This window comes from Eurosta solidaginis, chromosome 1 (assembly GCF_040869045.1).
Source record: "Eurosta solidaginis isolate ZX-2024a chromosome 1, ASM4086904v1, whole genome shotgun sequence".
Lineage (NCBI taxonomy): Eukaryota > Metazoa > Arthropoda > Insecta > Diptera > Tephritidae > Eurosta > Eurosta solidaginis.
Window position 1 is genome coordinate 31773264 of NC_090319.1, and position 26901 is coordinate 31800164.

The 26901-nt window shown below is 38.5% G+C and overlaps 1 protein-coding gene across 1 annotated transcript in view; it reads right to left on the minus strand.

Annotated features, from left to right (window-relative positions):
* Nucleotides 1-12745: 12745 nt before the first annotated feature.
* The window catches only part of LOC137250954 (serine/threonine-protein phosphatase alpha-1 isoform), a 100404-nt gene continuing 86248 nt past the window's right edge, over nucleotides 12746-26901 (minus strand). Inside the window, exon 7 of the mRNA XM_067784750.1 lies at nucleotides 12746-12971. Within this exon, the coding sequence (XP_067640851.1) occupies nucleotides 12958-12971 (14 nt within the window). The 3' untranslated portion in view covers nucleotides 12746-12957. The remainder of the gene's footprint in view (nucleotides 12972-26901) is intronic.

Consider the following 26901-nt stretch of genomic DNA (forward strand, 5'->3'; position numbering starts at 1 on the left):
TTAAGTATTCATGGAAGCGTTCCGGATAAACCGTTAATTTAGAATATTCGGAATACGTTCATTTGATACTACCTCACGAGATCCGAATATATCAAATAAGTGTATACAAAATATTCCAAATATAAACCGATTCCCCAATTTCTTAAATGGAGATGAATGTTCCGAATATACGGAATTATAGAACAGAAGGTCGACTTTTAATACGCACCCGAAAATAAAGTGTCAAAATGAGTACATTTCTTTATGGCATTCCATTATTTACGAATGACATTTTTCGTGAATCGATTTAATAGTCGAGGTTTTGACGTTAAATAATGCATTTTGGATGGGTTTGGGTTTCGTATATTCATTGGTTTACGAAAGTGAACGATTTCTTTGTGTCTTCACTTTTCCCAAATTACCTATGTTCAATGTTCAGACATACTAATGGATCGAGGCATAGTTAATAAATTCACTCTAAAATTTAAAAAAAATGTTCTAAGGAATTATGCAGTTCAGTACTTATCCATTATTTGTGAACTGATTGCTTCCTATTTCTACTAATAAACTAATATTTTCCGAAAATTCGCAAAGAAACAACACAGTTAACGGATGTCAATTCGATTTGGGAGCAAAATGACCGCAATTGTCAAAAAATGTGTCTGTCGAGCAAACCTCTTGTGATTGAATCATGCTGATAATTGGTTAATAATTTTTGTTCGCTCTTATGAGAGTAAATTCTTTGAGAGAGTAAAGTTTGTGCTGGACAATTCGTGCTAAAATTCCTGGCCGAACACACCTGTGTAGGGCAGGATTGAGAACAAGTCCTTCCAACCTCCCTATGAGATGACTCCAAGACTCGCCCGTTGGGACCACCAGTTCCCGTGCTGATCGGAATCTCATGCATTCCGACACCCCAAACGCTAGAAATCCTATTATTATTAAAATATATTTATAATTTGTAATAATCTAAGTTTTAGGCTTAAAACGCCGTAATAATAAATAATAATAATAATAATATTTTCGTACATAGTACGTACATATGAGTATTATAATAATAATACCTGCTTATATTTCTAAAACTTACCTATAATAGAGCAAGTACATTTCATGTCAAATCTAATTCTAGTAAATTACTTTTGAACAATTTCAGCACATTTTTATACTTTCTTAACTTTTGCATTAACTCTCTCTTTTCCTGTACGTAATAATTTTTGGGCATTTGAACATATTCTTCACCTTTGAAAACGAAACATTTTATCGATTTCATATCCACCAACTCTTCTGAATCTGTTGGCAGCGATTCTTCCGGTTGTTTTGCATCATGCGTTTTATCTTGTTGGCGCAAAGCTTTTTGCTTATCTTTTTGCATTTTCTCCTGCTTGCGTTGGGAAATTGTACTAACACGGTTGACTTTTTCACTTTCCCCATTTGTAGTACTTTGTGTTGTGTTGGAACTAGAAGGCTCTTCGTCAGTGTCATCTGAATGAGTTTTACGCTTTTTTGCTGTAGAATATTTTAAGGAGTAGAGTAAAAAATATTGCAATAGAATTTGTTTGCTGTTTTTGGGATTGTAAAAATTACCTCATTATAGCCAGTTCTTTGGCAAATTAACCTGATTGCATTGACTTTAGAGGCACTATCAAAAGCTATGATTGCAATCATCGAATGTGCAATCAATTCAAACTTGGATACATCATCTACACTTATGTTTGCTTGTACGTTTTTTTATTACAAAATAACTCCATCCTCTTGGCAAATACTAGAAAATTTCTAGGACCTACGCCACTTGCTGCTTCTAGATCTGAAGCTGTATTACTCCTAACAGCTGGAGTTTTGTCGATGTGCAATTCTCACCCAATCTAATTGGGACGTCTACGGAGCCAGCTTCTAGGGCCATTTTTGGCCAGCTCATTCCCATCTATTCCCATATTCCCTGGAATCAAATATACATGTATGCATCTACCTATCTCAATTCTTTCCAGGGATTGCTTACACTCTAACACACTTTTAGATGCTGTGCTATGCGAGATTATCGCCGTAATTGCTACATGGCTGTCAATACAACAATCTTCCAATTTGCGTCGTGCTCCTTTAATTTTTCCTTCAAAATTGCGGGACGGGACTTGCATGTTTTACCCCGACTCTGAACGGCATCTGCAAGGCAGATGAGTTTTTACTGAAAAGCCAAATCACTGCCTTGTTTCTAAATTTTTTATGTTGCCTCACCACCAAGTAGGTTCTGTTTTGTGTGGCTCTGTGTGCACCAAACAAGAGCTACGAATTTATAGGAAAGAGGATAAATAAATTACAGTTATCCTCTTTGGTATAGGATAGGCTTTACGATCACTGTAAACACCCAATTAAAGAGAAAGGGAGTACACTCCAGCATTCTTCACCCTCTCCTCCACGTTGAGTTTCCGCGACAATTCACTATCTAAAATGATTCCTACATATTTCGTACAAGGTTTCTTCTGCAGAGTCACTCCTATCTTAAACCTGGTCCAATTTTTGACCTTGTACCTCTTAGTAAATCAGGCCATATCTGTCTTCTCCAAGTTGGCGTTCAACCCGACATTAGATGCCAAGGTAGGAGTATACCGAAGCGCCCGATCCATCAAAGAGCTAATTGTTGGATGGCACATGCAACTTTTGACAGTGGTATGTCATCTGCGTAAGCCGTAAGTTTCAGGGATCCGTCAGCAGTTGGTGACCAGCGTCCACAGCAATGGTGACAACTCCCCGCCCTGCGGAGTGCCCCTATCCACTGATTTGGGATTCAAGGGGTTGTGTAGCTCAATATATAGCTTCTTCAACCCAATTGTCAACCTGACCTTCGAGCGGCGAATCCCGTTTCACTAACAGACGAGGCTCTGGCAACCCCAAGCTCCTCATGGAACTTGGGGGTGGCGAGGGAGGGATGTCCTGAAGGTTTAATGTGGCCATATAAATCGTTCTCGAGACGGTCGGGCTAGCACCTTAATGGTGCTTTTACCGGAACGTACCGGATCTGTATTCGGCAAAGGACCATCACATCGATAACACTCCCCAAAGCCTTCGGGGGACCCCTATTTCCTGTTACCCTACTTTCGAAGAAGAAAGTTTAGACCCCAGTGAGGCTAAACCAGCGCGTTTGCCTAATGAAACGCAAGATGTCATTTGGGTTTGTAGATTCAAGCTCCGCAAGGCACCAAAGGAGTGCTGTGGAGGCATTGGTGCCTGGTTTTTGACAGTGCGGGACAGTGGCACAGATAGTGCTCGACGCATTCTATCTCCTCCTCGTCCCTACAGCAGCGGCGGAAGTCATTTGTCTGCAGGCTCATATAGGCACCGTGACTGCCCATGAGACAGTGACCTGTGAGAAGGCCCACTAGTGGGCTTATAGAGATACGGTTTAACAATATCACCGATTGCGATCTCTTTTCATCCAGCTTAGGCCAGATTTGCTTGGATATTTTTTAATTTAATTTATTTATTTATTTAAAGTCGACGCAAACACAAAGCGGTCGACTAATTATTGTAATAGACAGATATATACATATGTAAAATACAGAGCCATTCTTAAAATTAAAAAATTCAAAAAAGGTACATAGAAAATTTGTATGTTATAAACATTTGACATTGCATTGTATAAGAAAAAATAAAATTAAAATATCAGGCTAAACATAAGAGTATAGCAGTATGTAAAGCAGCAAACGAACATTCAAAGCCAATGCAGTTATACAAATCATTGTACCGCGAGCACCAATGACGCAGGGGACTGTTTCTAGCAAAATTTTGCCGGCATAGAGGTAAATGAAAAGGCACAAAATGTCTGGACGCCCTAGCAGGAACCGCAAAATTTAGTTGACTGATTAGGTCAGGGGAGTCAATCACGCCAATGATGAGCTTGTGAATGAACATAACGCCAATTAATACTCTAAGATTCTCTAGAGATGGCAAATTAATTTGAAGTCTATTCCTGTATGGTGGAAGATGAGTACTTGATTCCCAGTTGAGACCTCATAATACAAAAATTAAAAACCGTCTCAATCCGATAAACATGGATTTGATAGATCGGAGACCAGACACAAGAACAGTACTCGGGAATAGGACGTACCAGCGAGGTATAAAGGATCTTTGTGAAATAAGGGTCATCAAACTCTTTAGCCCAACGTTTGATAAAACCTAATACACCAGTTGCTTTGTTTATAGCGGTTGAAATATGTGTGGTAAAACTTAATTTCGGATCAAAATTAACTCCTAGATCAGTTACAATAGATATCCGCTCCAAAGGGTTGCCGTTAAGTGTATAAGATGATAGGACCGGCTTCACACGGTGAAAAGTCATTTGCTTACATTTAGAGTAATTCAAAAAAGGTAAATTTGCAGTACACCAGCTTTGAAATGAGTCAAGATCGGCCTGAAGCTGATTAAAACAGAACAAGTTCGAAGGCAGATATGTGTAACAAAGTTTTACATCATCTGCATACTTAAAAACTCTAGAATGTAATATAACCTTTGGTAAGTCGTTAATGAACAGGTTAAAGAGTAATGGACCCAAATGGCTACCCTGGGGCACGCCAGAAGTTACATCAAACGACTTTGAAAGATTGTTGTTAAAGAAGACTCGCTGAGTCCTATTTTCAAGATAACTTGAAATCCAACTTAATAAAGGCGCTGGAAAACCCAGAAGATCAAGTTTGTTAACTAAGAGCTCGTGATTAACAGAGTCAAATGCTTTACTAAAGTCGGTGTAAATTACATCTGTTTGTTTGCAATCTAAAAAACCATTCATAACAAAAGACGTAAATTCAAGCAAGTTGGTAGTAGTTGATCTCCGATGCACAAACCCATGTTGACAAGGTGATATTAAAGAGCTACACAAGTATTGAAGCTGGTATGTAATTATCTGCTCAAAAGTTTTAGGGATAGCTGAGAGCTTAGCTATGTCTCTGTAGTTTTCAATATTAGACCTACTACCTTTCTTATGCAAAGGTATAATAAACGATTGTTTCCAAATAGATGGGAATGATGCGGATTCCAGAGACAGTTTAAATAATTTAAAGATAGGCTCTGATAAGCCGACAGCACAGTACTTAAGTACACAACTAGGAACACCATCTGGACCCGGTGAAGATATCGGTTTCAATGCAAGAAGATTATTAAGAACAGTATCTTTATCAATAAATGGGTTTAAAATATTATAACTTTTCAAGCAATATGGCTAAAGATTAGACTGGACACATTGGGATGAATAGGTTGATTTAAAGAATTCAGCAAATAAATCTGCGATTTCGTGATCAGAATTTGCGTTTTTGCACCCATAAATAAAAGTAGATGGGAAACCAGAAGTTTTCCTTTTAGAATTAACAAATCTGTAGAAACGTTTCGGATTATTAGTAAATTGGAATTTGCAACATGATAAGTAACCTTTATAACACTGCTGGTTAAGACGATGAAAATTGGAGCGCGCCACTAAATATTTAGATAAATCAATAGCTTTACCAGATCTTTTGAAACGCTTATAGAGTCTAGATTTAATATTATCAAGTCTTAATAGTTGCTTTGAGAACCAAGGTGGTTTACCCGTGGTGGTACTGGAATAACGAAGAGGGACACAGCTTTCAAAGAAAGCATCAAGAGAACTATAAAACAAGGAAGTCGCTGTTTCAACGTCTGTACACGCATAAAGACGACCAGTCATGGGCAGAAATCAAATTATTGAGCTCACTAAAATTCGTCTTTGAAAAACATCTCGACCGGGGTCGGGAATTGGGCTTAGAAACATCGACCATCACAGGTTGAACAACATCCAGTACTATCTCAAGCGTAGGATGAAGAGGGTCTTCAGGAAGGGATAATGGGGGAGTTCGGGTTAGAGTAATACCCGCAGAGTCATCTGTAAAAACTAAGTCTAAGATTTTCCTTTTGGAATTTAAAATATTAATTTGGAGAAGAGATGTATCTAGCAGGCTATTTAAAAACTCGTGCTGAGTAGTGGGAGTCATAAAATTTGAGTCGATGGTATTGATCCAATTTACTGATGATAAATTGAAATCACCAAGATATATATATATACGAGCAGCAGATAAACAAACTAAAATTGTGCAAGGCAAGCTTTACTGCTATAAATTCAATGTAATTTGTGGTTTCCAATAGCAGCAACTCAGATGGAAGCGTCGAGTCAACAGCAATAAGGACACCACCTGCTCTAGATTCACGATCACGCCGATAAACTACATATTTACCTGAAAAGAGTTCAGAGTTAAAATTACCGCTTTTAACCAGGTTTCAGTAAAAGCTATAACTTGAGAAGTAAAAATAAAACTATTCAGATAAAAGGCACTTAATTTCGATCTTAGACATTTTGGTACGTGATGGTTATTTTTTCACTGTTTCCGCAGGGATTTTTGAGTTTTTTGAAGTTCCTGCGGCGTTAGGTTTTTTTTGTAAACAAATGCACAACTGAATGTTTCGGCCAGAATGTATGTTCAAGAACTCTATCAAAATAAGCGTCTGGCACTGATATTTTAAATGATGAAATATCCTATCATATCTAACCTACTACATGTAGGTTCCTTGGCCCATCTGGCGTTTGCTTGATCCGTGAAAAGAGATCGTAGGCAGTGTTTGCAAGTGTTTAGAGGAGGTCTGGCCCAACCAGCGGAGGTTATTGTTTGCAGGTTGGTGCCTTCCCTAGCTAGCTCATCCGCGGCGCAGTTTCCTGAGATGTCACTGGCCAGGAACTCATATTATGCTTAGGTTGCAATTTTCAGCTAGTTTGTTGAGGGTTTATCTGCACTTCAATGCCACTAGTGACGAGGTGTTACTGCATTGCAGGGATTTTATGGCAGCTTGGCTGTCAGAGAGAGCAACCTATGTTATATGCATTCTTAAGCGTCTTTGTTAAGAATCATTGGACTCCTCAAGTTCCTCCACATTGGCAACCTCTTTCCAGTTTTGTTTCTACATATTTCCGAAATTTTGTACAGTTCGTTGATGTTTTGTTTCTAAATGTTCATATCTTCTCTACGCTCTTTATGGCGAACCCTGAAGCTGATATACGCATGGTCGGAGAAGGAAGGACCAGCAAGATTTTCGCTGGGAATGCTAGTCCATTGCCAAAGCCAAACAAACTGTTTGATTCATTATATCCCGACAGCATTGTGAGCTAACCGCTATTATGCTACCGTGTTACCCCAGCGGGTTAGGGGATCAGAATATACCCGCGGTAGGTATGCCTGTCGTAAGAGGCGACTAAAATACCAGATTCAAGGGACTGTGTAGCGCAACCTTTCAGGTTGCCAGCGCAATATATAGCTTCTCCAAACCCAATTGTCAACCTCACCTATCCGCGGCGAATCCTGTTTCACTAACAGACGAGGCTCTGGCGACCCCAAGCTCCTTATGGAACTTGGGGGTAGGGAGGGAGGGAATGGCCTGAAGGTTTAACGTGGCCACATAAATCGTTCCCGAGATGGTCGGGCTAGCACCTTAATGGTGCTACGGTACCGGAGCGTACCGGATTTGTATCCGGCAAAGGACATCACATCGATAACACTCCCCAAAGCCTTCGGGTAGGAACCTTATCGCTACAACAACAACAACATGCTACCGTGTTTATAAAAAAAATTGTACAAAACTTATTTTTTGGAATTGATTGCGATTATACAACCAAGACATTCTTGCAATCATAGATTGTAGAAAAAGGGTTTGCAATCACATACCCGAATGTGATTGTAGGTTGTAATTTTTACAATCATTAAAATGCAAACACAATCGCTCATTTGCTGCAACGTCGTCATAACTCAAAAAACACGACTTTTGAGTTAATAACATATAAACGTACCCAATATCATGATCTGTATAAAAAAATCTTCGTGATCAGTTAAAAATTTAGCACGTGTTATAAAAATGAAAATATGCCTTTATATGCGCAACATATGGCAGTTAAAATCTTTGAACGGCTCTCCTGAAAAAGTGTTTTTTTTTAGTAATGACGTTGCAGCAAATGAGCGATATGATAATCTAGCTCTTTTTACAGCTCTGGGTAATAGTCTAGTTGAGGGGTCGACTGCTAATACGCTACCAAAAATATCGGGAGAGGTGTCAAAAGACGCGTATTAATTTCGAGAACAATAATCCGATGGCGGAAAAGAAAAATCTCTGTCCGGAGATATTTGCAGTTGTGCATCACCATGGCGGTAGCCGAAGGCCGCCAACGCAGAAAGGTGTTCTGTGCAAAAATACTATGGATCCGACCCCTGTTTCGGAGGTACCCGCGGGTCTTTTTTCGGTTTTTCGGTAATATCTTTTGAACGCATTAAAATTTTTATTTTCCGCCTTCGGATTATTAATACTGATGTCAAGACGCGTCGTTTGACACCTCTCTCGATATTGGCAGCGTATTAGCAGTCGACCCCTCAACTAGACTATTACCCAGCTGTTTAGGGCGTCGATTTTCATTTATTGTTATACTTTACCTGTTATCAATTCATCTTCATAATCACTCATTTCTGAATATACCTCCTCCATTTCTTCAAAGTCTTGCTTGGCTTCTTTTAATGGGGTCATGGTAGACTCTACGCAATATTCGACATTGCTAATGTCATTTTCTTTAAAATATTCGAATATACAATCATTTTCATCATCAGCAACATGGCCTATACTATCTTTAAGCTCTATAGATGCTGAGCCATCATTTAAATCACCCTGAATTGAAAACACCATTTCCGCGTCTAAGCTATCAGCTTCTTTATGAAAGCGCTCTGTATATATATTCTTGTTAATATTTAAGGTATTATCTTCCACTTGAAAAACGGTCATATTTTTTTCACAATAAGACCTGGGCACTGCCGTACTTGTGAGAGTTGTTCGGCGACTATTTCTAATTAAATATTTTTTATCAAAATGCTCGGAACACATAAGCAGTTGTGCTTCGGGTAATCCATCTAGCACTTCACCCCGTTCCATCCATTCCTTGCATCGAATAGGATCCTTTGGAAATTTAAAAATTGTAAATTGTTTATTGTCACTTGGTACACCATTATAAATGTAATTTTCGCAATTTTTATAAACGCAGACTTTATAGGGCATAGTTTCAAAATATTTTCTCTTCTAGAAAGTGTTGTATGTACGGATCATCACTGCCATTATAAACTTTACCAAGTAGCGCAACTAACAGCTGATCGCTCCAAATTTGCACACACAGACAAACATCACTAATGGCCATATTACGGAAATATTAAGGAAATTCAAGTTAAATTTTTAAACAGACATAAAATGTTATAATTTTGGAATATATAGCATCTAGGACACCTTAGTTGCAGTAATTGAAATAAAATGTTTGCTTATACTCAAGTATTTAATTATTTCTTCTAAATTTATCTTTAATATTGATCCAATGCAACTCTGGTCTTCCTACTGTTCTTAATTCCACTCCATTCGAGTGCCTATTTTCACGGCCTGCGAGTGCTTTCCACTCTATTCGGAACATAACCTCGAATTAAGCTGCCAAACTATATAGTAAACAATGATCACTGCGTTGCTGATGGTAATTTTTTGTTTTCAATTTGTATGGCCGAGCAGTCCTTTAATATAGTGATGGAACAATATTTCGCTATTGGTGATTGCATCGCCGTGAATGAAAAATCACTAATAGCGATAGCTATTGCATCCCATGATGGAATTATAAAAGTTGGCGCATTGCGCATGTAAACATTATTTTAAAGGCAATTTTTACGTCCTTTTCCTTTAGCTCTTGTCTTTTTCTCTCTTTCATTCGCTGAAGAAGTCAAGTGTGACGTAGATGCGCAGAACGAAGCAATTTTGAACTCGTGAATGCACAATCTTATGTGCATTGTGAATTCATACTAGTGAAGAATCTTTTTTTCCTCCATTGCCATACCTACCTGTCAAATAATTGCTGACAGGGAGAACGGATGTCGCGTATGGCCAGAGAATGGTAGAAAGGTTTGTTTTTAGCTCGCAATTACATGCCATGAATTGCTCATATGTGTTTCAAATCAGCTTTTCTTTAAAATGTGTATACAGAAAATCAGTCTACATATTAATATTCATTTCTAAAATCCAGTTAATATATTAAATTTGAGCAGCCCGTTAAGCAAACATTTTAAAATATGCAAATAATGCAATATACCAGTCGTCTACAAAAATGTTTGAAAAAATGATTTTAGTAATCGAACAGCAATTGAACATGTGATCGAGGCTGTTTGCTATTGTGAACGTTTTTATCAGACATTCGCCACTTGTATGAATTCACAATGTTTATGTGTGTGAATTGTGATTGCTATCCAAATATATCAGTGATTGGCGATTTTCCTTCAGCATGAAATTCTCAAGACAGGTACCCGTTACCTAATCGATTACTTAATCGTTACCAATAACTTGGTTACCAATTATCGTCTTAATGACTTTTACATTGCTGTCGTGAAAAAGGTAACGCATGCGCTCTCTCAAAATAGTGTACGTGTGACTCGCTTTCTCGCTCTTACCTATTGTGTTTTCGACATTCCTTCTCGCTCGATGTTATTTACATTTTTAAGTTACTTCATTAGGTATGTTTTCGTTATCGCTAACCAAAACATATGCAACAACAACAACACGGGTAACTGACCTATCGGTTACCCGTACCGGTTACCCGTACCGGTTACCTTCTGTCAATTCGCTTTTTATATGAATGAAACGCGTCCCTTTTGTTTAAATAATATTTAATTATGAATAAATTATGTATACAATGGTTTTTACAAATAATTTCCTAGTAAACCTTACATATGTGCATATTTATATGTACAAACTATATATGTAAAGACATAAACTCATTCGTAGTCGTGCCCTTTCTGAAACCATTTTGAGTTTCGAACATTGTTTACTATATAGTTTGACAGCTTAATTCGAGGTTATGTTGCAAATAGGGTGGAAGGCACTCGCAGGCCGTGAAAATAGGCACTCGAATGGAGTGGAATGAAGAACAGTAGGAAGACCAGAGTTGCATTGGATCAATCATTGCATCAATATTAAAAATAAATTTAGAAGAAATAATTGAATACTTGAGTATAAGCAAACATTTTATTTCAATTACTGCAACTAAGGTGTCCTATATGCTATATATTCCAAAATTATAACATTTTATGTCTGTTTAAAAATTTAACGTGAATTTCCTTAAGATTTCCGTAATATGGCCATTAGTGATGTTTGTCTGTGTGTGCAAATTTTGAGCGATCAGCTGTTAGTTGCGCTACTTGGTAAAGTTTACAATGGTTTCGAAGCTCACACTGAAGGTGCTCAATTTTTCCTGCGCGGGTGATGTTGTTAGTATCAGCATAGTACAGGTCTACAAGTAGGATATGTAGCAGCGCGAACATACACAGCCACGCTCACCTGATAAAATGCTTGTTCTTGTTCGTTTTTTGTGTGGATGCTATTTGGCACTGTTGTACTTCTTGGGTACAAGAAAAGTGTAGCTGCTGCTAACGAAAACTGTGTAAAATTTTTATTGCAAAATTACAAAGAAATATCCTTATTTATTTTCAAAGGAGCACTTAATTACATCTCTCTTTAAAATCCATATGTTTTGGACAATTATAATTAACAAATTGTGAAACTTTATTACTGGGGACGATTGCCAAAACACGACCAAAACCGTCGGGGGAGGTATTAATGACGCGTTTTGCCTCGCTTCCAATAATTCGAATACTTTTCCGCCTTTGGACTATTGATAACAGGACAAAACGCGTCTTTTCATTTTTCTTTCCGCTTTTTTGGACGGGTTATCGCAGTCGACCTCTGTTTCAAACTGTTTTTCGCGGAGAACTTTTGAACGGGTAGAAAAACTTAACTCCCGTGTTTGTATTCTTAATACTGGAATAACTACTCGTCCTCAGATACCCCAATTGAAGACTTTTTTATAATTTTCTGAAGGACCTATATGGGTGCACTTAAAATTTCCTACTAAATTCGTTCAAACAAATTTACCATCACAGCAACCCATATCTGATATTTCAATCCCTTTTTTGCTTCCCTGTGTCGCTTTCGACGAAGCAACCCCGGTAATTTTGACACTTCGTTCAGTGTCAAAACTCATGTTCCACGCTAGTTTGACACTGACCGAAATGTCAAACTGCCGTGTGTTAAAGCCTTCCGCGATTTACAACCTGATTGACTGAATTTTGTGTGTGTTAGTGCAGTCGGGTGGCTTCGTGACACACGTATTTGTTGTCGGCTACACGTTGATGAAAATCAAAAATTTTTGATTTTTTCATTTGACGCTAGCTTATTTGATAGTCGCGGGGTGTGATTGACAAAACGCAGTGTTGTATTTAGTTTGTGTCGACATTCAAAATGAACAAGTGCGCGGAAGAACTGCAATTCATATTAAAATTTATTGAAAATTATCAATGTTTACCAGCTTTATGGAATGTAAAGCTTTTATTATTATTTAATAAAATGTTTATAAATTTTTTTATTATTTAATAAAACTGCTGTAGTTGCAAGTAAAAAAAAGTCATCATCCGATGACGACATATTCACGTCCGAACGCTACGGTTTCTCAATGCAAATGTTGATTGATGGCTTTTTATTTGATAGTCGCGGGGCAAGCGTCAAATACCCGACACGCATACATACCAAAATTCAGTCAATCTGGTCGTAAATCGCGGAAGGCTTTTAGAAAGGGAAAGAAATTGTTTCCCTCTCATACATATCATACTTGTAAACCTGTACATTTGGTATCAGTTTGCATAGATATGAGTGTTGTAGATATAATACCGTAATATATGCAGTCCCATTTCGTGCTATCAAAGTCGATTTGCAGGTGATGTTGAGCCTTTGAACTTTACCCTTTCCCATAATATGCGTGATAGGGCCTTATATGTGATACTAAAATGGCCGAGGGACAGTTGTCGCAGTTTTGTTGTAGTTTGAGCAAATGTACGTTCTTCTTACAGCCACAGCTGGAATATTGCTATGCCCACATCGTCAAATCGAATTACCTAGAATGAAAAAGAAACGAATATCAGTAAGGATAGATAATAAGTTTTTAATATAACCGGAAGTGCTTAATAAATACAAGATACTCAAGGGGATTTCAGATAACCAGAATCAGGACCTGTAAAGTAAATTCAAGTGAACCTCCACCATGCCAAGGCACCTTCCGGTAGCGGGGGTACCCGAAGATTATAACAAGGGATAATTGATAGATGTTGGGGTAATAGATAGTAAATTAGGCGTGCTACAAAAACAAAAACGAATAAATGCAGATGACTGTTTAATCCATTATGCGAAGTTCTTTGAATGGATGTGCAAATTGAAACGGGCAAAGTACTGCTAAAACTGCTTTCCCCGAGTAACCCGGGAACGAATTGATATGACTACGTCTATTCTTCTTTAGCAGCAGTGCCGAGCACCAATTCCCTTTTGGACAGGAAAGTAAACGTTTGGTTGTCTGCAAGTTTATCATATGCCAGTACAGAACATACTCGTTTGCTGGATCAGAGCAGTACATCTAATTTTCCCAGATTTTCTGGGCTCAGCGAGGGTATCCTCCTGAATGGTGCATGTGTACCCTGCTGCCTTGCCTGGCCGCTCACCCAACAACACCAGGCACGACGGAACTTGCCTTGCGACACCCAAAGTGCACTCACGCTTCTCATGGCTCCAGTGGGTTAGTGGGCTTAGAGTATACCCGTGGTAGCTATGCCTGTCGTAAGAGGCAACTAAAATACCAAATTGATTCAAGGGGTTATGTAGCGCAATCCTTTCAATGGGTTGCCAGCGCAATATATAGCCTCTCCAACCCAATTGTCAACGTCACCTACCCATGGCGAATCCTGTTTCTTTAACAGCCGAGGCTCTGGCGATCTCATGTTCCTTATGGATCTACATTTGAAGGCGCTTAGTTAGCTGACATCGCTTACTTAACCGGTAGATTCTAAAGTAAAAACCAAAACACAAAATATAGGTTAGGTTGAAGTGGCCGGTTCATGAGGATCTCACATAGACTGAATGAGTCCGTAGTGTTACCAGAAGTTTGTTTTAACGACCAAGCTGAAAACCCTATCAAGAACCAGGACCTATGTTATAAAAAACTCCGTCCTCTTGACAAATACTAGAAGCTTCCTAGGACTTAAGCCACTTGCTGCTTCTAGATCTGACAGCTTTATCACTCCTAATAACTGGAGCCTTAGCCTGGAAAGCGCAGGGCACGATATTTCTCAGGGGCCCGCGATTTAGAGGTACTAAGACATTCTTTTTAATTCAGGAGAGTCTTTAGTTGTTCATTGTGGAAATTTTAAGCCGAATTTCAAAAGCAACGAATATTGATAATGATTTTTTACCTGGTCCCTCGAACAGTGAGGAGACAATAAAAACATCAAACAAAAATATATGTATAAGTTTTCGTGGTAACACTGATGAAGGTTCATCTTCAAAAAGCCTTCCAACAATACCACCAACTCTGTATCAAAGTCTAGATTATTTAAAAGACTTCGATATCGGTACCGTGAATAATGAGTTTTTGCGATCTGAAGAAGTCAACGAAATAATTCGTCGAGGTCATCAAAAGTGCCCTGTTATTTTTCCACGTGATTGTCATGACGAGGCATTTCCTACCTCGTTGTTAAACAGAATCTTGCCAAATGGAGAGAAAGCGGAGCGTCACTGGTTGGTGTGGAGTGCCAGTAGCAGTGCTTTTTATTGCCTACCATGTCGTCTGTTAAGCACCAATACTTTAAATCGACCTAAAATTTGTTGTCCTGGCGAATATTCGAAATTCCAGGTATGGAATAAGCTATACGCTAAACTGCCATCACACGAAAATACTGAAGATCACTTTAAATGTTATATTCAATGGCGATCTTTACAAAACCTAATTCTAAAGGAGGCTACAATTCATACACTTATCAATGAACAGCTAATCACTGAAACTCAAAAGTGGAAAGAAATTTTATATAGAATTTTGGACACTATTTTTTTTTCAATAAGCGAAAGGATTGACATTTTTTGGGCATCTAAGATCTCATAAGCCATTATGATCCGATACTTAGAGATCATTTGGAGAAAGTTAGGATTTCACAATAGCAGCACAAACGTTTACAAGTTCACTATCTTTCCCCAGACATTCAGAACGAGTTTATAGAAATTTGTGCAAAGCATGTGAGGGAAACTATATTAGATCAAAGGCAAGAAAGCTAAGTATTTTGCTATTATCGTTGATGCTAGTCACGTTGATTACGTTCATTTTTCGCTCACTCCATTTCAATTCGAAAGCAACAAATTTACAATTCCAGAATAGATTTTGGCTTTCGTGAATTGTAACCAAAAAACTGCTCAGAAAATCGCTGATCTAATTTGCCATACATGATTGAAGATTGTCGTGCACAAGGGTAGGATAACGGCGCCAATATGAAAGGAGCTTACAACGGAGCACTACGTCACATTCTCGACAAAAACTCGAATGCTGATTACTCGCCTTGTGCAATCCGCAGCTATGATAGCGTTTTCTTTTCTGGATAAAGTGTTACGCAAGCGTTGTTGTTCTATTCTAAAAAACAGGCAACGCCTTTACGGGGTATTTCGTTCTTTTGTGAAAATTCTTGCCTGCTCGCAACGCAAAAGCGTTACACTTTTACCCTGTATAAAATGGCGGTGTGGCAGTGCAACTTTGTGAAACTCTCAATTCGCTCTTAAGTTCCACATATACTCTGTTAATATGAGTGAATTTGGTGAGTTGAAATGTTCTTTGTATGCACTATAAATGTTGACCATTTTCTGGGGTAGGAGTAACTCTATTGTTGTTGTTGTTGTTGTTGTAGCGATAAGGTTGCTCCCCGAAGGCTTTGAGGAGTATTATCGATGTGATGGCCCTTTTCCGGATACAGATCCGGTACGCTCCGGTACCACAGCACCATTAAGGTGCTAGCCCGACCATCTCGGGAACGATTTATGTGACCACATTAAACATTCAGGCCATCCCTTCCCTCCCCATCCCAAGTTCCATGAGGAGCTTGGGGTCGCCAGAGCCGCGTCTGTTAGTGAAACAGGATTCGCCGCGGATAGGTGAGGTTGACAATTAGGTTTGGGGAAGCTATATATTGCGCTGGCAACCTGCAGGGTTGCGCTACACAGCCCCTGGAATCTGATATTTTAGTCCCCTCTTACGCATACGACAGGCATACCTACCACGGGTATATTCTGACCCCCTAACCCGATGGGGTAGAGTATTACCATTTACTTAGGCAACAATTTATTTCAGAAAAGAAAACGCTATCAATTTATGTGGTGTTGATGCTGCAGAATGTTGTACGGCTGCAATTATTTTCTTCGGCAGCACTTCACAACGATGTGACATCCTCAAAAAAATGTACTTAGCTCTCTTCATAGTCTTTCAGCCAAAAGCCAAATTTGGCTGCGCAAGCATACGGCGATGTTACTGGCATTCTCAAGTACATCAACAAGTTCGAATGTATCTTGCTGTCCTCAATTTGGTTCAAAACCCTACCATTAATCAAAGAAGCGTGGTCCTCCAAGCGAGAGACGCCACCACAGATGTTGAGGTCCGACATCTAGATGCCTTATTAGCTGATTTGAAGTTGATCAGGAACCAATGGGAAACAATTTTAAACGAATGCAAAACAGTTGCTATTCAATTGGACATCTCGCCAAAGTTTCCGGACATTCGATAGAGAAAACCCAAAAGGCGTTCTGAAGATAATTTAAATGAAATGATTACGGATGATTCAGAGTCTGATTTCAAAAACAATATATTCTTGGTGATCGTTGATTCGGTAATCACTTGCATTACTGAACGATTTGCAGCTATGAGAAATTTGAACGAAAAGTTTTCCTTTTTGTGGCAATTTAAGACATGGATGAAACTACGGTTCGGGCGAGCGCAGCAAAATTTGTCGAAAAATACAAGTTGGATATTTCTCAAAGCTTAGAATGTGAAATAGTTCACTTGAAACACATTTACGAAGCAAATTTTGATAAAGGTCTGTCACCATTGGAATTGCTAAATGCCGTCTATTTTCAAAATATGTATACAATTTTCCCCAACTTTTGTATTGGTTTACGTACCTTTTGCACTTTACCTGTCACTGTATCTAGTGCAGGACGTTCCTTCAGCGTCCTTTCAAGAATGAAAGACTTTCATAGATCGTGTTCATCTAAAGAGCGAGTTTTAGGACTTGCCACGCTTTGTGTTGCATCCGTTTTGGCAAGACAGTTAAATTTTGATATTATTATAAAAAATTTTGCAGCGAAAAAAGCAAGTAAAGCCACTCTTTGATATCCGAACATTCTATATTGAATAATTAAAATTTATAATCATCATTAAATTTATCAGAAATGTATGAAAATGTTACCAAATAACTAGAAAGGATTATTTGAAATAATATGTGACTGTTAACCCATTAAGCCCGGCACGTTGCGTTTGCGCAACGTTTGCGACTTCTCATATATTACAAAGATTTTAAGAAAATTTTACGAAAAAACAACTAAAATTTAATAAAAGTGAACTTATTTAAAATGTGTTATACTTATATTTGAATCTAGTAAAGATTTATACACATTTATATTCGTTTGAATTCCCGCAATTTTTTTGGTGTTTTTTCTTAAATTATTAAAAAATACTTTCGATTTAAAAGTAAAAAAAAATCTCCTTGTTAACAGTGTTTTGTCTTAGCAAATTACCTGAAAATAAATTTTGGCAAAGTTTATATTGCAACATATAGCAAATATATTAAATTAAAAGTTTACGTTGCGCAAATGCAACGTTAGGACTTAACGCTATGCATTTTTTCCATCGGTAGCACTCAGCCCTGTGAGCAGCTGATACTCTTTATTTACCTTTTCTGTTATGAAAGAGTGTGACGTTCTTTCTTTGCAAAATGTTTTCTAAAAAATATTTATCTAAAAGAGAAATAGAAAATATAGTTAATGAATCGGACGAGGAGGATGAAGTCGAAAATAATATAAAAAACGCGGATTCAGTTGATATGATATTGCTGCCGCCTGAGACTGTAGATGCAGTTAGTGACACAGAAGATGTGGACGAGGATTTTTTCCAGCAAGCAGGCCGGGATCTACCTGTTTTATGCCGACTCCGAACGGCATCTGCAAGGCAGATGAGTTTTCACTGCGAGCTTTTCATGACAGAAATACACTCGGAGTTCTTGCCAAACACTGCCGAGGGGCGACTTCGCTTAGAAAACTTTTCTTCTAATTGAAATAACTTGTTCGTAAAATTTTGATGTTGCTTTGCCAGGGGTGTGAACCCGGGATCTTATGCGAAGCACGCTACCATCACACCACGACGGTGGTGGTGCAATATGTAACCGTCTGAATTTTAGAAACACTAAACCCTTGCGGGATTAGATGAACAAATGATAGCATAATTCGGCAGGAATTCATGTAAAAAAATTTACAAATCCAAACCGATTCGATTTGGATACGAATACTTTTGTCTATGTCCCGCAGAGGGATACCTGCTTGCTTTTATATCCTATTCCGGGGCTTCATTTATCAGAGGTACAAACTTAGGACTTGGCCAGTCTATTGTGTTACAACTTCTTGAAAATATTGACACGTGTAAGCGAAACCAACACCGAATTTTGTTTGACAACTTTTTCATATCTTATAAGTTTATATCTCAACTAACTACAATGGGTTACTGTGCGTGAAAATCGAGCTGGTGGTGCAGAACTTACAGATATTAAAAAGTTCAAGAAAACTCCTCGTGGATCCAGTGTCCATGAATTCGATAAAAATAATAAAATTAATGCAGTATGGTGGAACGATAATTCTGTGGTGACTATTCTTTACAATCATTTGGAGAAAAGCGCTACTAATAAAGTAAATCCATATGATAGAAAGGTGAAAAAACACGGAATATCGATCCCATTTCCTATACATGAGTGTAATAGAAACACGGGTGATGTGGACCTTTTTGACAACGCAATGAGCAATTACAGAATTCGCATTCGTGGAAAAAACGGTATTGGACACTTATAACAAATGCACTAGATTCAGCAATGGTGAATGCCAGGACAATACACTGTCTGTTGGAAAAACTGGAAAACGCGCCTAGTATGGGACAGCTAGAGTTTCGAGTTTTTGTTGTGGAAAATTTGTTTCAAGCTCCTGTAAGGAAGCTTAAACGCAAACAAGCTGACAGCACTGCTCCAAAAAAGCCTCGCTTGGTTCACCTACCTGTTTTTACAGAAAAGCGTTTACGCTATCGATCTTGCACAAATCAAACCAAATATGTATGCAATACATGTGAAATCGGGCTACATCCAAAATGTTTTGAGAAATATCACAATAAAAACATATTTTTGTGAATTAAGCGGGGACTGGTCTCATTGCTTTTAAATGTATGAAAACTTTTAATTGAAGCAATTTTTAATTTATAATTTTTATTTAATAATTTGGGAAAAATTTAAACAACGTGACATCAGGACGGACAAGGCGACAGCTGTTTCGATTATACCTTGTAAATCTCTTCAAAGCTTTTTCCTCCTGATGTCACGTTCTTTAAATTTTTACCAAATTATTAAAACATATTTTATTTACTTTCAACATAAATATATTTTATTCACTGCTTTTGAATTTTCTTTTAAAAATAAAATGAACTTAAAATAAAAAATTTGTATATCATTAAGGCCTAACGTTGCGTGTACGCAACGTGCCTTACCACCGCAATAGGTTGGGACCGCAAATTTTTTTTGGTTTTTTATTCTTAATTGGACTAATTTATATGGCCACAGAAAATTTCGTTGAAATCGCTCCAGCACTTCTATGCTCAGGACTTAATGGGTTAAAAGAGAATTTTATTTCTACGTTACTATAAAATAAAACAAATAGTAAATATTCTGTGTTAATTTTATTGTCAGCTCTTAGCCAAAAATCATTTAGTTGATGTGGCAAACATTTTTTTTTGATGTAATCCATCAATAATGTATTAGTGGATTTTTTATAGGGGGCCCGTAAATTTTTTTAGTCCCGGGCCCGGATTTTCTCTCTACGGCCCTGGTTCGAAGACGCCAGAGGGGATTGAAGCCAGAGTCTCCGCACCCAGAGCCAAAATATCAGTACCTCTAAAAGCACATACGAGCAGCTTACAAGCGGAAGTATTCGCCATATGTTGGTGCGCTAAGCTGAACCTTCAGCGCTGATACTCCAATGAAACAATTGCCATACTCAGTCAGACAGTCAGGCCCCACTAAAGGCAATTGTGGTGTTCGAAATAAAGTCAGCACTGGTCCTTGGGTGCACAACGTAGTACTGTTGCACTGGGTCCCAGGCCACAGGGGAGTACAGGGTAATGAGCAGGCGGACTCTAGTGTTTAGTTTGTTGCGTCCCTCCCATAAATTATCATCCTCCCAGCAGATCCATGCAGCGGGTCTGCGCCATACTCTCCTCCTCCGGGAAGCTATCGAACCCAATCCGTGTCCTTCTCCTGACCCCGGTCATTAGAAATGGTTTTGCTGCGTTTGCCGGAAAAGAATCTTTTTAGGACGGTCATACTCTTGTCAGTGTGTCACGTGCAAGGGATGGTTGCATCGGATAGGTTGCTCTGGGCTTGATCCCAAAACCCGACGTCCTCGTAACTTTTACAAATCTTTTGTGGCTTCTTGTTGTTCACGCCCTCATTACATTATGAGAAATACTGAGAACACAGCCGTATGAAGCTGAAAAACACAAGCAGGTCCTGAGTGAACTCCGCAAACAGGCGTCGGACCTCTATGCCAGGAATTGCCCGGTGAATCCTGTACTCAAAGAAAAAAACTAACAGAGTAGGAACGCACTCTCCCTAAGGAAACGGGAGCCACTCTAGCTCAACTGTGATCTGGATACTGTAACAGGTTAAATTCTTACCTATCCAGAATCAACCCCGACATACAAATATATGCCCCGCTTGCAATGTGTCCCCACATGACACCAACCATCACTTTAATTGTAATGTGGAACCAACGCCTCTAACACCCCTTTCATTATGGTCCACCCCTGTTGAAACAGCAAGTTTCCTTGGAATCCCGTTGGAGGATGACAATTTGTGATTGGTCGCAACTATTAGGTGGGGCGAAGCACTGCTACAACAACAACAACAGATGCAGCAACTGCATCACTCATCGATCCCGAGCCGTTCCTGCCAGTTGGCTCACAGGGGCATTTATTAGTAGAAGGGAGGGAAAAGAGAGAAGAACACTGGCCCAATACGCCAGGTTTGAGACAATCTAAGTTACTGTTAGGAAGTTATAGCACAAGTCGCTACAGGGCAATAATAGACCTATCGAAAGATAACCGAAGAATCCCAAGAGCTTTTCTTACAGGGCATTATAGACTGAGCAGCCGTATGCAGAAAGTGGGCATACTATCGAATAACACATGCCGATTTGTGATCAATCAGCAGACGGCGGACCATATACTCCAAGAATACGAAGCAACCTCAAAACGTAGTGCTAAGTTTATGGGCTCACCATGGCCAGTGCATTCCCACATTTAATTCCTCAGGCCAAGAACTCTGCTAGGGTTCATCAAAGAAGTCGGCTACGATGAGGTGCTGTGAAGGAGATGTGCAAGTCACTGTGCAATCCTCAATAAATTATCTATCTACGTTCCGGTAACAAGCACCATTGAGGTACTAACCCGACCATTTCCGGACCTATTGATATGACTACATTACCTTCTAGGGATTGAATATTAATATGACCGCAATGCGAAAGTCTGCTAAAATTTACCATTCTCCATGGAATGCTACATATATAACTTCCAGTTGGCGAATTCATGGTAGTGGCCTTAAGAAAAAAGTTCATCGTATCAAACCGAGGGTGGAGGTTGCTCCTACATATAAAGCAAACCAAGTGCAACTAAATAAAATCATTTTAAGTGTGTTTAAAAAAAAAAATTAAAAAGACCAAATATAAATATAAGTATATGAAAAAAAAAAAAAAAAAAAAACAGAAAACCACTTATGTGAAGTGCGCAGTCCAGCGTGAAGGGAAAATAAATTTTAACTGGTAAGTTTCTCAGTTTATGACATACGTGAGTGCAAATTTTACACATTAGGCGTTTCACAAACATAATGGCCGACGCCACGGCGTCTAAAGGACCTGGCGAATCCAACGCTGATGAAAAGCCTGACGCAAATTGGTTTGAAGAAGGCCGAAGTCAGAAAAAGTTGGAAAACCAGAGGAAAAGACAACTAAAAACCAAAAGTGAGAGCAATGAATATTACAGACGCACCAAAGTAGGTACAGATGACGACCCGAAAAGAACAAAAACGGACGACACTAAGAATATACAAATACCATTACAAGGCATGCTAGTGCCGAAAGGTACTTTTGCCAAATTGGCGGCAAACGCTCAAGTTTTGGCGGCAAATGCAAAGACATTGGAAAAGTCAAACACAGACACAAACAAAAAAGTGCGGAATATGAAAAAAACATGGAAGTAGAAGCAAACGGCAATGTAGTGACTAGCAATACTAAGACGGCTAACAACACAGAAAACGGTAATCTACCTTCCAGTCAAAAAATAGAAGAATATAATGCGAAGTATACAGAACTGCACAGAGGTGACTTCTGTGTCCTAATAGACACATCAAAAAGCTCGCTGTGTAACAATGAACGAATGAAAAATGGCCTATTTCTATGGCACAAAATCCAAAACTTTGAAATAAACGGCATTAAAAAAATAAATGCAATAGGAAGATTCCTTTACAAAATATACTTTCACACCTTCGAACAAGCAAACCAATGTCTAGAAAATTCCAACTTAGACAAAAATAACATGAAAGCCTTTATACCACGGAACTTAGTGGAAACAATGGGGGTTATTAGACAAGTTCCTCTTGAGTTCTCAGAGGACGAAATTTTAAAGAATATTATATCTAGCATTCCGGTAAAATCAGTGTGTAGGCTAATGAGGAGGGACCCCGACGACAGGACAAAGTTTTTACCAACCTTTACTGTGAAACTGGGATTCGAAGGTAGCGATCTACCAGAATCTATTGAGCTTTTTTATGTGAACCTGAAAATAACTCACTTCATACCCAAAGTGCGGCAATGTTTTAACTGTGGTAGACTAGGGCATACCAGGGCAGGATGCAAAGGGAAAAACAGATGCATAATGTGCGGGAAGGAGGAAGGCTGCAGCAGCCAATGCAACACGACAAACAACTGCATTCTATGTGGAGAAGAAGGGCACAACTCATTGAACAAAAACAAATGCAACGTATGGCAAAAGGAGGAAAAGATCATCGAAATAATTGCAATTAAAAAAATTTCAAAAAAAGAAGCGCATGACATTTATAATATATCGAACGACAGCAACAACCGGTTTCCGATCTTAGACAATTATGGAGAAAGTTTTCCGCCGATAAGCCGAAAAACAACACCGACAATAAACAATGATAATATTGTCAACAGGAAATTGACAACAATCAAATATAGTCGGGTGGCACAACAACCCACACAAACCACCACAAATGAACCGAAACCAAAAACTCCGCTCGCTAAGCCACAACCGGTCTTCCTCAACCCCAACTGGGACAAGGTCTCAGAAATAGAAAAACTAGTCACGCTACTAGTAAAAAAATTCGAAATAGATACTGATGAACCCCTAGTCAGGCTAATAAGGAACATGTGCAAAAAAAATCTAAAGGACAGAATCGATAACAATATCCACAATCATGATGATGCAAATACTACAATATAATATACAAAGTCTTAAAGCTAACAAATCATATATTGATCAATTTAACAATTTAAACAACATTGATATTGTTTGCTTGCAGAAAATTTTTTCCCACGACGGGCAAACAAATAATCAAAAACTGATTAATTTCAATCTTTAAAAAAAAAACCAGAAACGACGCCTACGGAGGCGTAGCCATTGGCTTCAGGAAAGGCATAAAATTTACCAAAATTAAATATACTACAAATCAAGATATCATTATAGCAAAAACCACCAACCTTAGCAACAACACAATAATTTGCAATGCTTATTTTCCACCAAGCATGAACAACAGAACATTTGAAACTGAAATCAATAAAGCTTTGAATTTTCTCAGCAATCACAACAATGTAATTTTATTAGGCGACTTCAATGCACGCAACTGCAATTGGGGCGACAGTACCAACACACCCAAAGGAAACACAGGAAGAAGGAGGAGAAGGAAATCGAACACACAAACTTAAAATGTCTAAACGACGGGACAAAAACTCACAGTATCGGAAGCAACAATGGTTCAGTACTGGATCTAACGTTTACTAGTCTACCACAGGATAACATTAAATGGGAATGCATTCAAGTAGGCATAGGAGGCAGCATACACTATCCTATCAAAATCAGCATAAGCAACATCCAGAAAAGTCCAAATATCTTCATACCAAACAGCATGTTACTAAATAAAATAAACTCGATTACTTTCAGTGACTTCAACAACCTACAAAAAGACATACAAGCAATCAAAAATACAATCAGCATTGATCTCAACAAAACTAAACGAGAACCTAAAGCATGGTGGAATGAATCACTCAACAAACTATACAGACTACATATTGCCAAAAGGAAAAAAGCAAATAAGACAAACTTAATTGTTGATATGAACGAAGCTATAGAAGCCAAAAAAGAATGGGTCAAGGCTGTGAAAGAGGCGAAAAAGGAAAGCTACACCAACAAAATAGAGGAAATAAACAAATGTTCCAACACCAGAGATGCCTGGAACTTCATTAACAATGTAAAAGGCAAACAAAAGAGCACAAATGACTGGGCAGAAGAAGATATTCAAACATATTTAGAAACACTCAAAAATCAAATAAGCACAACAACTGCTCCCATAAGGGTTAATTACACCTACAATAACAACGACAACTGCGAGTTTCAAATAGACCAATTCATCAAAACTCTGAACAATAAAAAATCTACAGCCGGTGGATGTGACAAAATAACCTTCAACATGATCAAACACTTGTCGTTCGAATCAAAAGAGGCCCTTTTGAAAGCCCTCAGTACACAGTTCAACAACAACGAAGTTCCTGACTCGTGGAGGAACATACAAATAGTTCCCATACCAAAAGCAAACAAGGATCTCAACGATATTAAAAACTTTCGCCCAATCCCCCTAATTTCAGTTCTCGCCAAAAGTTTAAATATGATGGTTAAAGACGCGTTAAATAAAGTCACTGAAGAAACCAACATAATCCTTCCAAAAAGCTTTGCATATAGGAAACACAGATCGGCCACAATGTGCTTGAATGAGATGCTACACCTAATAGCCACCAAAAAGAAAAACAAATACAAAGTCTTTCTCTGCGCACTCGACATAACCGATGCGTATAATTGCGTAAATATCGACATCCTACACAATATACTAATTGAGTTTAACATCAACACAAAAATAGCAAATTGGATACACAATTTTTTCTCCAAACGAAGACTACCCTGGGTAAACAGGTCGTGGAAGTAAATAACGGACTCCCTCAAGGAAGTTGTTTGTCGCCCACACTCTTTAACATTTATACGTCCAAGCTACACAGCATTAAGGACCGAAGCACACAAGTTTTCCAGTTCGCAGACGACATTGCCATAGTTGTGTACGACAACAACATTAACACGGCGAAACTTAAGCTTGAAACAAAAGTCAACGAAATTCAAGCAATATGCAACTCACTCAACCTAAAATTTAACTTCAGCAAAACGCAAGTCATGTACATGGCCACAGGGAACAACAGAAATCACAACGTCCAAATCAACGGAGAAAACATTCAACAGACGCAAAAAATTAAATGGCTCGGACGAACTATTAATGCAAGCTTATCAATCAAAGATCACGTAAAAAACATAAAAAACAACACCAAATCCGCAAAGAATTTACTCAACAGACTCACAACAATAAAAGCCGGTCTAGCACCTGCAGTTGGACTAAATATCTACAAAACCTTTATCAGATCCAAAATGGAATATGCCAGTACCAGCTATGCGAATGCACCAAAAAGCTTCGACAAACAATTGCAAATGAATCCCTAAGACGATGTCTAGGGGTCCCTCCCAACACACCCACACTAGCTAGATATGCCTTAGCATGCGAATTACCCCCATCTACAGGGCCACTTGGCTAACTTCAAAAGAATTAATAAAACAATGGTTCATCAACTCGGAACTCAAAAATGATCTGGAAAATGGAACCCCCATCAACTCCAGTTACAGTCATACATACAACCAATTTAAACACATAATCAACAGAATCAACACCAATGTGTCATTTACCATACACAACAAATTAACGCTTACGGAATCGGAACTTGGAGGATCCAAAAACAACATAACAAATGAACAACTCAAAGGTATATACTATGAAAAATTAACAAAACTACACAGCGAGGATTACATAACTATTTCAACGGACGCATCAGTCAGTGATACCAATACAGGCTGCGCCGTATATGATATAGCCAGAAATGTCTCTTTTCTATTCAACATCAACGACAAACTTTCATCAACTACAGGCGAACTAATAGCAATACTACAAGCAGTCGAATTAGCCCATAAGAACAACTGGACAAAAACAGCAATCTTCACGGACAGCCTCGCTGCCATCAAATTACTCAAAACAGCCACAACACAAAATTACATTATCGCCAATATTCACAATCTGGTAGCACACTCTAACATTCAAAAGCTTACAATTACCTGGGTTCCAAGTCATGTTGGAATTAAATTTAATGAAAAAGCAGATATAGCAGCAAAAACCGCAACAACTATAGGCAAAAACTTAGCAATCGCACTCACGCCTGATGAAGCTCTTATGAAGATTGAGAAGGAGCTTTGGACGGCAACCAAACAGGAAATAAAAACAAAATGCACTAATTGGGATGACAGTACCATTGATTGCATAGCCACCAAGATAAAGAAACCCT